This window comes from Lolium rigidum, chromosome 6 (assembly GCF_022539505.1).
Source record: "Lolium rigidum isolate FL_2022 chromosome 6, APGP_CSIRO_Lrig_0.1, whole genome shotgun sequence".
NCBI classification, from domain to species: domain Eukaryota; kingdom Viridiplantae; phylum Streptophyta; class Magnoliopsida; order Poales; family Poaceae; genus Lolium; species Lolium rigidum.
In genome coordinates, this window is record NC_061513.1 from 760,741 (window position 1) to 775,177 (window position 14,437).

General features: G+C 48.7%; 1 protein-coding gene across 1 annotated transcript; it reads right to left on the reverse strand.

Annotated features, from left to right (window-relative positions):
* Positions 1-1,015: 1,015 nt before the first annotated feature.
* LOC124667248 (uridine 5'-monophosphate synthase) lies at positions 1,016-4,052 on the reverse strand. Its single transcript, XM_047204551.1, has 6 exons — positions 3,238-4,052; positions 2,690-2,773; positions 2,501-2,583; positions 2,331-2,418; positions 1,973-2,227; positions 1,016-1,305 (listed from the first exon to the last, which is right to left on the reverse strand). Exons 1-6 carry the CDS (start codon positions 4,033-4,035, stop codon positions 1,180-1,182), a joined length of 1,434 nt encoding a protein of 477 aa, XP_047060507.1. The 5' UTR covers positions 4,036-4,052; the 3' UTR covers positions 1,016-1,179.
* Between the last annotated feature and the right edge of the window lie 10,385 nt (positions 4,053-14,437).

Genomic DNA, 14,437 nt, shown 5'->3' on the forward strand with positions numbered 1-14,437 from the left:
TTGATATTATTCATCAATTTCTTCTTATTGCAACCTTAAAGCCAACGTATGGTTCAAGAACTGCCTATGGATAACTCCTACAAATATAACTCAATGCAAACATTAGTCCATAGACTGTCATCAATTACCAAAACCGTACCATTGTTAGCTTGCCGTTTTGGTTCATAGACTGTCATCAATTACCAAAACCGTACCGTTGTTAGCTTGCCGTTTTGGTTTTGCTGTGACCATGCCTAGCTTGTTGTTTTAGTTTGGACCTTGACCGTGGCTAGGTTGTCGTTTTGGTTTTACCGTGCCTAACTTGTCGTTTTAGTTCGGACCGTGACCGTAGCTACCTTGTCGTTTTGGTTTCACCGTGACCGTTCCTAGCTTGTAATTTTATTTTGGACCATGACCAAGCCTAGCTTGTCGTTTTAGTTTCACCGTGACCGTGCCTAGCTTGTCGTTTTAGTTCAAATGTCATGGTGCCTTTAATCCAAATCAAAACATAGAAATCCGTAGACTTGCCTCTTTTGATGTTCTTGTGAAATTTTACATACCCACTACATTGACGAAAATACATCATTGTGTTGCACATTTTATGAAATCTGGAAAACAAAAATCTTAGGAATTCTGGTGCCCCCATCGTTCATTTGATTGAAAACATAAAAGATGTTGCAGTAAATTTAAATAATATAGATAAAAATTCTGTTCCAGCAGCTTGGGATTACAGTTAAAGCCTCAGATCTGAAACAATTTCAGGGAAAAGAAATTCAGCTCTATCGCTCAGCTCAATAATGAAATGAGTACCAAATTACGAACAAAACATATGTGATTCAATCTGCCTTAATTTCGAGCGATTCAATCTGCCTTAATTTTGAACAAAGCTAGTTAAATTTTGTTTGGGATTGATATCCACCCTAAAGCAGATACCACTCTATGATTGGCAAAGCACGTAACAGCAAATAGCCATACAGAACAAAGCAAAAAAAAAAAGGACAGGGATGAGTAAACATGCAATTGCTAGTATGTTCACGGGAACTTGGTTCTTCTATTACCATGATTTCGAGATTATTTCCCAAAACAGGAAGTGCAGACAGTGGGCACAAGGAACTCTGCTCCAACAGGAGACTCTTATTACATCAATCGCACGAATGCCAGTGTATAGGTTTACACTGAAGATGCGTTGGAGCAGCTTCCTCACAAGCTGGATTGGTAAGCCTGCCACCCTTGGATGCGGTACTCCCTCGCGGTCTCAGCGGGGTCGCTCGCCTTTATGATCCCACGGCCAACTATGATTATATCACTGCCTCTGTCGTTTATGACCTGTATTGAAACAGACATGGTGCAGGTGAGACACAACAGTAGATAAGCAAATTGCAACAGCAGAGGGTGCCAAATCTCAAGTTCTAATAACAAATTAATACTGCTACCCTGACCCTAATACGAAATATATAGTTAAATTAATTTGTTACTAACATAGCTCCAAGAAGATGGTCAGCTACAAGACTGTAGAGAACACCAAATGAGCACATGTCAACCTATGGTGTGCATGAGAGCACAAAATTAAATTTGATCTCCTGAAAAAATTCTTAAGCTAGTGGGAATATATATCTAAGAGGTCAATCCTGCTTATCGTGTCATTCAGGTGAGCATGGGGAAAACATATCCAAGCTACTGTAGTAAGATAGCTACAAGATATTGGATTGTCTCAACCTCTGGCCATACTACATATCAGCACACAGCTGGTACCATTTCTAACAAATCCTCAACTGACATATATTAAATGGCACATACGGCCACTAAAATCAGAAGAGGTGACCTCCAAGCTTTCCAAATTATTATATAACTAGAGAAATAGCTGAATAATAAACTTCTTGTGCAGCATAGCAGATGCAAGATAATACTGCTAAGTCAACTCTGGATGTTCCATAAAACTTGAAAGCATTAACATATCTGAAAAAACACTCCGTGATGAGAAGGTTAAACTCACAGAATAAGGAGTGGTGTATTGTTGCCCAAGAGCATCTCCTCCAGAAACCATCTGCACACCAGGAGTGGCATGGATAAATGCTGGACTTGATGGTGCAACCGACCAAGATGCAGGATTTACTGATATGAATCCAATTACAAAATCAGAATGTTGCTCGGCTATCTTTACAGCCGCTGCAGTATAATCTCCATGAGCAAGGTTGCCAGCTGAGCTCATTTCAGCGAGCAAAAGTAGCCCTCTTCCTTTTGGTAAACCCTTCAATAGCAGAACAATGCAGTTACTGAGAGCACTACTAAAGCAATTACTGGCTGCTACATTGACTTCATAATATTAATAAGACATGTAAAGGATAGTATACCTTGAGCTTCAAACCATCAACAATTCCAGGTCCAGGAATTATATGTGCGTTAACAATATCAGCCCATTCTAATATGCGGAATATTCCCCTGAAATAAAAGTACAAGCTCTGAACATATTGCATACATATGCAAATAGAAAGAAAAGATAGTCCATGGTGCATTTTCTCACCCTTCATACTGCATAGTTACCGTGTTTCCAATATCAGCAAACTTGCGGTCTTCGAAGATCAAAAAGTTGTGCTTCTCAGCAATCTTAAGAAAAAAAAGGAAGGTAAAAATCCCATTATATGAAAATTGTGACATTAATAGTAAAGCATGGGGAAAAGAAAAGACGAGGTTGCGTCACAGGAGAGCATACCGAGCGAAGCTTGGTGCCAAAATCGGGTGTAAAATCCGACAAGATATCGACATGCGTTTTCAGCATGCAAATCTCATGACCAACCTGCATAAAAATGAGAGAAGTATGTTATTAAAGGTCAGGTTAAGGGGGTGGCTTTATGCTTAGCTTGCTGAAGGGGCCTGCAACTTGACAAATGACAGTGTAATGAAACAGTCAGCTTACTAAAAAAAACTGCAACTACGCAATTACCATTTGAGAACACCCAAGATAAACAGCTTACAGTGTAAAAGATAAACAGGTGCACCCAAGCAAACAAACATCATAATACAATGAAAAAAGTTGTTAAGATGTCGCTATTCGTGCAGCAAGTCAATGCATTCACTTCTGAAGGACTGAAGTCTTGCACTCCTAAATTTGCGTCTTACCTAATTTAGGAGGCTGATGCTAAGCTACACATAATAATATTGATTGACAAATCTCAGAAATGGTCATGGCAATTCCATCAGAAAAGACAACTTAACTTGCTCTTAAATCTAACCCATCAATAATAATTAAACAAACTGTACCTTGTCAGCAAGCTCAAGTAGCTCCTTAGCCGTTCCAACATCCGCGGAAACACACAGATTGCTCTGCTTGGCCTCCATCACCTCGAACAGCTTCTTCCCCATGGGGTTCTTGGCTAGCCCAGCCCTCTCAGTGAACGGCATCCTGGCGACCTTGGGCTTAACGGCGGTGGCGGCGGCACCTGGCACGGTGACCTTCCTGTTGGCATCGAGGAACTTCTTCACCTCAGCGGCCTTCTCCTGGCCGACCTTGCCGTGCTTGAGCAGCACGGCGAGCACCTCGGTGAGGGTCATGAGCGAGTGGAGCGTGATCCCGTTGGCGGCGAGGTTCTCGCGGCCGCCCTGCTCGCGGTCGACGACGACTACGGCGTCGGCGACGACGAGGCCCTCGGCGCGGAGGGGCGCGGCGGTCTCGAGCACGGAGGCGCCGCTGGTGACGAGGTCCTCGATGATGAGGACGGTGTCGCCTTGGCGGAAGGAGCCCTCGATGGCCTTGGCGGTGCCGTGGGTCTTGACCTCCTTGCGGCGCATGAGCATGGGGAGGCCGCGGTCGACGGAGAGCACGGAGGCGATGGGGAGCGCGGTGTAGGGCACCCCGCAGAGGATGTCGTAGGGGCGCGTGGCCGGGAGGGTGGCGAGGAGCGCGGCGATGGCGGAGAGCAGGCGCGGGTGCGAGACGAGCGCGCGCAGGTCGAGGTAGATCGGGGAGGTGATGCCGGACTTGAGCACGAAGGAGCCGAGCTTGACGGCCTCGATGGCGTGCAGGTCCAGGATGAGCTTCTCCAGGGCGGCGGCGTCCATGGCGGCCGGCGGGCGGGCTAGGGTTTTGGGCGGGGTTTGCGGTTGGTGGACACGGCGGCGCAGGACAAGGGAATGGAAGGCGGAGGAGGAAGAGATCGATGGGGGCTAGGCGGCTTTATTGCCCACGCCACTATCAGCGCCGCGTTACTGGCGTTACACTCCTTAATTTCTGGATGATAACGTGGGAATGAAAAACGCTTAGACCTCCTTTGCATCTTCTGAGGAATTTTGTACGATGGGCTCATATAATTTTTTTAAAGTTAAACATTAAATTTTTTGATTTAAGTGTTTAAGAATAGTCACTAAAATGCCAACTTTTGTTGCAAAGGATTATGATAAATCATCACAGATGCTTGTAGAGTTGATGACCACATCTTTTCCCTTTTCACTGTTTGTGATGTTTATCTCTCTGATGAGTTGCTTGAGAATTCCCCCTCCTACATTGTTATTATTCACATTTTCACTGATACTATTTAGAGTCTCTTCTCCTTCCCTCCCAGTCCTCTGCCTCTTTGGTGAGTTCTGTTGGGCTCCACCATCTGAGTTCTCAATAGCGGCAACATAGTTGTCGTTGCCTATTCGACGGTACCTCGGAGGAGGGATCTTCACGAGGGGGAGAAGAAGTAGGGGCCATAGGGCGGAGTGCACACGGGACGGTGGTACGCGATTTACCCAGCTTCGGAACACCTGCACGAGGACAGGGCCTACTGCTGTTTGTCTGGAATTATCTGGGCGCTTTCGCGTTGTTACAATGAGTTGTGGTTGTGCCTCTAGGGCTCCCGGGATCCGGCTTATAAAGGCGCTCGGATCTAGGGTTTACACGGAGAGTCCTAGCCGGAATACAAGTTGCCTAACTACGGTACAATATCTTGCCGTGTACGTCAAGGATCCGCCTTCCTTCGAGGACGTGCTGGATCCGGATACTTCATGGACCTTCACGGATCCGGCCTCCTTCGTAGGTCGGTTGGGATCCGGCTTCAAGCTCCCGGACCGGACTTCATCCTTCGAGATCTACAAGCAATCGGGCCGCCCGATGGGCCACATGCCACATCACCATCTCGTGGGCCACCCGGCTTGCCGGATCTAGGCCATGCCGTTGATATACCCATAAAGTATACCCACAACGATAGCCCCCGAAGTTCTCCGAGATTCATCATTCCTCCGACTTCGTTCGACTCGGATCCGAAGAGAATCTTGAAGAGCTTCAAAACTTTTACTTGTTTCCGGTATCTTCTATTCGGAAAACTTCTTTTCTTCTGGATTGATAATGTAACGGAGATCCCACTTTTCCCGCGCGCAACTTCCTGTCTTCCCGCGCTAAATTTTCGGAGATGCGGATCTTTTAGCCGGAAATTTCGGGAGCGCACAGTTAAGTTACCTCCACGTCATTTTACCGTTTGTGACCAAAGACACGCGTCAAACATCTGACGGCGTGACTGTTCCGTTCCTACCGTCAGATCCGGATCACGAATCTCCGCGCGAGGTCTATAAATAGCCCCACACGCGGTAACTTGCCATTCTTTTCACCTCCTCACCACTTCGTCTTCCTCCTCGCGCCGCGCCGCCCGTCAGATCTCAACTCCGGCGAGCTCTCTCCGCGGGAAACTTCTCTCGCCGCCTCTCCAAGCCTCCTTCCGCACCAAGATTCCCACGGTTGATCGGGAATTTCCTCCCGCCGCCGATTGGTGGTCAAAGTGTGAGATTCACTTCAAGTTTGGCGACCTCCATCCCACCGGAGCCTCACCGGACCGCCGCGCCATTAACGGTACGTGCATCGGACTTGTAGACGAAGAAGTAGACTAGCGTAGTTTTCCGGTTACTCGAGCTTAGTTTGCATGGGTGCAGCGGAAGCATGCCGCATGATTCACACTGTCATCGGTAGTTCTCCGAGTAGCCCGGAACCCAAGACTCGTTGAACCCATCTGTCCGGATCTCATTTCATATCTGCCACCATACATTTCCGACATTAGGCTTGCTCAACCATTCTCCGCCTCTTCCAGTACTCTATTAGGCCGGATTCCAACCGCTCAAGAACTTGAAGAAGAACTCCAAGGCCAAGCTAGAATGGCAGCCAAAGTCCAGGAGTCGGAGAATAAGAAGGCATCCAAGGCCCGGAGTCGTGAAGGCGTGAGGGGTCAATGGTGGCCTTGCGAGACCACAGACGCGGAGCTTAGAGAACTCCAAAACGAGGGCATGATCTCCGAGTATTGGAGCTTCATGCGCGACTCCGACGTCCCCAAACCCGAGCCGGACGAACGAGTGCTGACCAAGGCATGGGTTGAGCGCGGTCTATCGCTCCCCTGTTCGGAATTTTTTCTATCCATCCTCGACACGTACGGTCTTCAGCCTCACAATATCTGCCCCAACTCCTACCTCCTGCTCTCTAACTTCGCAACTCTTTGCGAGGGGCACCTCGGTATCCGACCAAGTGTCACGTTGTGGCAATTCTTTTTCCGAGTGAAGAAAGAGACAAAGGATAAATCCATGCTGAACTGTGGGAGTATGACGTTTATTCTCCGACCCGGCCGCATGTATCCTCCTCATGATTCCCACGAGTCCGTCCGGTACTGGAATGCCGGATGGTTTTACGTGAAGAACGCTTCAGTTTCGAGCGTCCACGACGGACTTCCTTCCTTCAACAACAAGCCTCCAGAAGAACTGGTGATACGTCTCCGACGTATCGATAATTTCTTATGTTCCATGCCACATTATTGATGATATCTACATGTTTTATACACATTATATGTCATATTTATGCGTTTTCCGGAACTAACCTATTGACGAGATGCCGAAGGGTCAGGTCCTGTTTCTCGCTGTTTTTGGTTCCGGAAATCCTAGTAAGGAAATATTCTCGGAATCGGACGAAATCAAGGCCCAAGCATCCTATTTTTCCACGAAGCTTCCAGAACACCCGAGAGTCGCCAGAGGGGGGCCACAGGCCCACCACACATGACCCTGGCGCGGCCAAGGGGGGGCTCGCGCCCCCCTATTGTGTCGTCGCCTCGTCGCCCCTCCGACTCCGCCTCTTCGCCTATAAAAAGGTCCCTGACCTAAAACCTCGATACGGAAAAGCCACGGTACGAGAAACCTTCCAGAGCCGCCGCCATCGCGAAGCCAAGATCTGGGGGACAGAGTCTCTGTTCCGGCACGCCGCCGGGACGGGGAAGTGCCCCCGGAAGGCTTCTCCATCGACACCACCGCCATCTTCATCAACGCTCGCTCGTCTCCCATGAGGAGGGAGTAGTTCTCCATCGAGGCTCGGGGCTGTATCGGTAGCTATGTGGTTCATCTCTCTCCTATGTGCTTCAATACAATAATCTCATGAGCTGCCTTACATGATTGAGATTCATATGATGATGCTTGTAATCTAGATGTCATTATGCTAGTCAAGTGGATTTTACTTATGTGAACTCCAGAGACTCCTTGTCCCACGTGTGTAAAGGTGACCGTGTGTGCACCGTGTGGGTCTCTTAGGCTATATTTCACATAATACTTATTCACTGTTATGAATGGCATAGTGAAGTGCTTATTTATATCCCTTTATGACTGCAATGTGTTTTGTATCACAATTTATCCATGTGCTACTCTAGTGATGTTATTAAAGTAGTTTATTCCTCCTGCACGGTGTAATGGTGACGAGTGTGTGCATCCGTGTTAGTACTTGGCGTAGGCTATGATTATGATCTCTTGTAGATTATGAAGTTAACTATTGCTATGATGGTATTGATGTGATCTATTCCTCCTACATAGTGTGAAGGTGACAGTGTGCATGCTATGTTAGTACTTGGTTTAGTTGTGTTGATCTGTCATGCACTCTAAGGTTATTTAAATATGAACATTGAATATTGTGGAGCTTGTTAACTTCGGCATTGAGGGTTCGTGTAATCCTATGCAATTAGTGGTGTTCATCATCCAACAAGAGAGTGTAGAGTATGCATTTATCTATTACTGTTATGTGATCAAAGTTGAGAGTGTCCACTAGTGAAAGTCTAATCCCTAGGCCTTGTTCCTAAATACTGCTATCACTTGCTTGTTTACTTGTCCCGGGCAAAGCACTTTTACGGTGCCGTTGCCACTCGCTCATACTTATTTATACCACCTGTATTTCACTATCTCTTCGCCGAACTAGTGCACCTATTAGGTGTGTTGGGGACACAAGAGACTTCTTGCTTTGTGGTTGCGGGGTTGCATGAGAGGGATATCTTTGACCTCTTCCTCCCTGAGTTCGATAAACCTTGGGTGATCCACTTAAGGGAAACTTGCTGCTGTTCTACAAACCTCTGCTCTTGGAGGCCCAACACTGTCTACAAGAATAGAAGCACCCGTAGACATCAACTGGCTAGCTGAAGCTTTATCCCTTCGCTTGCCCAGACTCCAATACTAGAGAAGGTAGCTCGGAGGATTTCCTGGCTGGTCCATGATGGGCTAACCGGAGCTCAGCTGACTCTTAGCTGGTTCTCCCGGAGAGTCCAGCCTCTTCGCTACAACGCATGCTTGATGTGTGCGTACACTGGGGCGGATGATCCTCTCCGGGTTACGCGTCACGATCTTCCGGCTGACTCTCTCAAAAGGAGGTTTAAGACGCTGGTGAAGATTGGCCGGGGACAACCAATCCCGAAACTGATAAAGGATATTTATACGCACGACAAGTGTCCTCCGGTAAGCATATGTCTCTCCACCGTTTTTCAACTTCTCATATCTTCAATCATGTTTTAACTTGTTTTGCTGTCCTTCCTCACAGCTCGATACTATGGCGGAGGAGAATATGCGCAACATACTCCGAGTCCCTGTTAGCGGCGAATCAGCGGAGGAGGATCCGGAGGACCCTGAAGAGGAAGAGGAGCGAGTGCCCAAAAAGGCTGCCCCTCGACCTTCGAAGCGTCCCCGCGCCAAAGCTTCCGGCTCTGAAGCCGGAGCCAGCGGCGAGGCCTCCACTAAAAAGCCCAAGGTGACCAAGCCGCTTCCGCTCAACTCCAAGAAGGCGGAGCGCGAGCGCCTTAAGCTGCTGTCGACAGCAGGAAAACACTCACGCCCCATCATTCCGGGTGCCGCGTAAGTTTCCGAGTATGGTGCGCCTTTTATCTTGATAGACTGTGTTACTTATATTTTTCCTTCGCTCACTTGCAGGAATCCGAACCCAACCACCACGCGGACCAATGTTCAGGAGCATATAACGAAGTATATGCACAAGAAGTCTCCTGCTGTTGGTCCTTCGACGCCAGCTCCGCCCAGCGCTCCCCAAGCTACCCCACAGCCATCTCCTCCTCCCGCGGATCAATCTCCTGCTCCTGACGCTCCCACTCCACCGGAAATAGTTCCGATAAGTAGCGATAGAGCGGGCGGAGAAAGCTCCGGCGGCAAAGGCCCCGTTCAAGACGAAACTGAAGGACAAGACCGTGAGGAGGCTGAGGTCACTTCCTCCGGCAAAGCTGAAGCCACCATTGGTGATATGGTCATTTTTCCAAAGAACTTTGGAGATCCGGCCGATCTTACCTCCGTCCCAAAAGCCTATGCCACCAAGTTTTTCAACAAACTAACTGAGGCGGAAAAGTGGGACTTAGAGCAAGATCTGCTCAACTCCATGCTGAACAATGCCTGGGGCAAACCGGACGTCGAGACATCGGAGATCCAGGATTTCAAAAATGATGTTGACTAGTTCTTCGACAAGCTTGTTTGTAAGCAAAAGGTAACTCCCCAGTAGCCCCCAAGTATTTAGGCGGAAACTAATGTAGTTAGCGTCTGAATACTTAGAGAAAATTCAAACTGAAGGAAGATTTAAATGTCGTGGTAGCCCCCAAGCATTATTGCGGAATTTTTTTCCAAAGCAACAATGCTTTAAAGAGACTGAAACCATGTAATACTTGTGGAACTCATTCCGGCTCGATCGTGTTCGCAGGAACAAAAGGCTCTGCATTATGAGCCGCACAAGAACATTGCGCTGCAGCGTCGTGTGACCATCAGCCAGGCGGAGCAAATCCAGCGTTTCCAAACGGAGAACGCGGAGTTGAAGAAACAGCTATCAGAAGCCCAAGGTTAGTTTCCGACTATCTGATGCTTGTTGATTATGTTCCGTCTTTTTCATACTTGATGCTTTACTTAACTTTAAATAGGTGCCTCCTCATCTCTCGCTGCAGCCTCCTCCGAACTAGAAACTCTGCGTACCTCCCAGAAAACTCTTGAGACGCAATTTGCAGAGGCGGAGAAGAAACTGGCGGAGAAAAACTCGGAGCTCATCCGGAAAGAGGGAGAGTTTCAGTTAAAGAGAAACACTGACCGCGACACCATTAAGAAACAACAGAAAGAGCTTGGTGGGCTTCGGAAATATATGGAGACAGCGGAGGCGTCGTGGGACTGGCTAATCTCCGGTGTCCTTGGTAAGATTCCATTATATAGAAACGTATGTGCCAAGCCTTTAACCTGTTGTGCTAACTTTGGTATTGATGTCCCCAGATCCTCTTGGATATGACAAGGAGCGTCGGAGCCAATTCCCCCGGGACGATCTGATCCAGCTTGCTGGCGATGACTGCAAGGATCTCATATCCGCCTCTCGGAAGATTTGTCACAACCTGAACATCAAGAAAAGCCGAAGCTGCGAAGTTCGCGATCTTATCACCAGGATGGACATGCTTCCGGAGTTGGTAGTGGATCTACAAGCGTCTTCAGCCCGAGGCGCAGCTGCTATGTCCCTGGCCATGTGCTTGGGGCATAACCCGGATCTGGATGTTGACAAGGTGACTACTGGCGTACCTGCAGATGCGGACGTTGGCGCGCTGCTTGATGCAGTTAGCGGCTATGACACTCGCATCGCCCGGAGAATTCGTCACAACGAATTTTACGATAAGGTGGTGCTTCCGGCCGACGAGCCCCTCGAAGCTGAGCTTCTCAAGGAGCGCGAGGCGGAGGCAAAGCCTGTCCAATCTGGAAGCCAGTATACCTGGACAAGCTCCAAGGACCAAGGTGGCGCAGCATCTCCGGCCACAGATGAGGAAGAAGATGATGAAGACGTCTCCTCTCCGGTCAAGGGTGAAGAAACAGATACCCCTGCAACTGATATGGATGCAGAAACTTCTCCGGCGAAGGAGAAGTAAGAAACTTGTTCCTGCGGGAAGATGGGAAAAAACAATGCATCATTTTGGTCCCGAGAGGGTTTGTAATATAACTTAAATTCTTAAGTAGCTAGGGACGAAACAATTATGCATGGGCGGAAAATACTTATCCTGCTATCCGTTTAATATTATTTGCATGTTTCGTTTTGTTGGAAGGCAAGTGTTGATTTCTATGTTTTCCGGCTTACTCACTTGACCTTCCGCGAGCCGGAAGACCTTTAGCCGGAAACGCTCGCCAGCGGCGACGAAGCCCAATGGCAATCCGTCAATAACCGCGGAAACAAGCCCCCAACCAAGGTGTCGGAAGTCGCTACTAGGAATCCATGAATTCGCAACAGAAAAAATTTCCACCAGAAAACTTAAGCTTATGTCCTACAGGACGATTTTGAAAATCATAACTTTCATACACGCCTAGGCGGAAATATCCAGCTCTGCGGTTTTTGTCGGAAAACATACACGATCTAAAATGAACAAGTAAAGGAGGTAAAAGACTCAAAGAGTGAACCAAAAGCTTTATTTCATTGATCATGTATAATTATTACAATGTATGTAATTCTATGCTAAGTGTGGAAAGGACGTAGCTGTGCAATGTTCCAAGGACGTTCTGTTTCGTCGTAGATGTCATCCGGATCCTCCCTCTTGCGTTTCCGGCGCCAATCAGCAGGTCTATCCTTTAGCTCCCGGAAATCGACAAGGTAGTATGATCCGTTGTGAAGCACTTTGCTAACGACGAAGGGTCCTTCCCATGGAGATTGCAACTTGTGATCTTTCACCTGGCGAAGGCGGAGGACCAGGTCTCCAGCCATGAACGAGCGATTCCGAACTCGACGACTGTGGTAGCGTCGGAGCTTCTGCTGGTAAATGATGGAACGTTGGTCTGCTAAGTTCCGAGCTTCTTCGATCAGGTCCACAGATAGCTGTCTGGCCTCGTCAGCGGTTTCCTCGTCGTAGGCGGAGACTCGCGGTGAATCGTGGATGATGTCGGAGGGGAGCACAGCTTCGGATCCGTATACCAGGAAGAACGGAGTGAATCCTGTTGACCTGTTGGGGGTAGTTCGTAAACTCCACGGGACGGAGTCTAACTCCTCGGCCCAAGCTCCGGCTGCTCGGCGCGGCGGTTCTTCAAGGCGTGGTTTTATTCCGGATAAGAGGAGTCCGTTGGCTCGTTCGACCCGACCATTGGACCGTGGATGAGCCACCGATGCCGAGTCTAGTCGGATCCCAACGTCATGGCAGTAATCCTTCAATTCTCCTTGGGCGAAGTTGGTGCCATTATCTGTGATTATGCTATGCGGGATGCCGAATCTCGTCACGAGGCTGCAGACAAATTTGAGTGTCGTAGCACCATCGGCTTTTCTCACTGGCTTTGCCTCGATCCATTTACTGAACTTATCAATAGCGACCAGGAGGTACTCAAAACCGCCAGGAGATGATTTCTTTAACTTACCAACCATATCAAGCCCCCAGACCGCGAACGGCCAGGTGATAGGGATGGTCTTCAGCTCTTGGGCTGGGGCATTTGGTTGAGTAGCGTAGTACTGACAACCTCGACAGGTTTTTACCAACTTATCAGCATCTTCTTTAGCTGTGAGCCAGTAAAATCCGAGCCGGAGAGCTTTAGCAACGAGGGACCTGGGAGCGGCGTGATGCCCGCAATCCCCTGCGTGGATCTCTCTGAGAATTTCAATGCCATCTTGATTGGAGACGCATTTGAGAAAAACTCCAGTTGCACTTCGTTTGTAGAGCTATCCATCAACTATTGTGTAGGATCTTGCTCGTCTGATGATCTGTCGTGCGAGGACCTCGTCCTTTGGCAACTTCTGATCAATGAGGTAATCCAGGAAAGGCTGCGTCCAGGCCGGAATGATAACCATCACTTCCTTTGCCGGAGATACTGCCACCTCTGGGTTTTCCGGGTTAGCGCCCTTAACTGAGGTTATCCGTAGATGCTCCAGGAAAATGCCAGGCGGAATTGGTTTCCTTCCGGATCCGAGCTTGGATAGCATTTCGGCCGCTGCGTTATCGTCTCTCCTAACGTACTTGACTTCGTATCCGAGGAAGCACTTGGCGATCTCGTCAACTTCATCTCTGTAAGCCGCCATGACGGAGTTTCTGGCATTCCAGGTTCCTGCTACTTGTTGTGCCACCAGGTCGGAATCTCCGCAGCATATGATGTGCTTGATCCCAATTTCCTTAGCGATGCGCAAACCGTGTAGTAGAGCCTCGTATTCCGCCATATTGTTTGTAGCTTCGAAGTGAATCTGCAGAACATCTCGCAGTTCTTCTCCGGTAGGGGACTTCGGGGTGACTCTGGCTCCTGAGCCTTGATGCTGCTTGGATCCATCGAAGTGCATGACCCATGTTTCTGGTTCCGGCTCCAGATTTGCATCCGGAGCTTTTGTCCAATCTGCAACGAAATCTGCCAAGACTTGGGATTTAACCGCAGTCCTGGGCTTGTAAGCGATGTCGAAGGCGGATAACTCGATGCCCCATTTTGCTGTGCGCCCTGTTGCGTCAGCGTTGTTGAGAATCGTCGACAGCGGAGCCTTGCTCACGACTGTTACTGGGTGCTCTTGGAAGTAGTGTCTCAGCTTCCGGCTGCCTAGGAATACTCCATAAGCTAGCTTCTGAAAGTGAGGGTATCTTTGCTTTGACTCCGTCAGTACCTCGCTAATGTAATAGACTGGTCTTTGGACATCATACTCATGACCTTCTTCCTTTCGCTCCACCACGATGACGAGACTGATGAGTTTGTTGGTAGCTGCTAGGTAAAGGAGCATTGGCTCTGACTCTACTGGAGCTACCAAGATAGGTAGGGAGGTGAGTATTTCCTTCAACCCCTGAAGTGTTGCGTCTGCTGCGTCATCCCAGACGAATTTGTCCGTTTTCTTCAGCAGCTTGTACAAAGGTAGCGCCTTCTCGCCAAGACGGCTAACAAACCTACGATTGCTGCGACGCAACCGGTTAGTCGTTGCACATCTTTGAGACAAGTTGGCCGTTTGATACACAGGATTGCCTTGATTTTTTCCGGGTTTACCTCAATGCCTCTCGTGAGAGACTATGAAGCCAAGGAGTTTTCCGGCTGGCACGCCAAAGACGCACTTCGGCCGGATTCAACATCATCTTGTACCGACGGAGATTGTCGAAGGTTTACGTGAGGTCACCGATCAAGTCGGATCCTTTCCGGGTCATGACCGCGATGTCGTCGACGTAAGCGTGCACGTTCCGGCCAATTTGGTCCTTCGAGCACCGCTGCATCGTACGTTGGTAGGTGGCACCTGCATTTTTCAAACCAA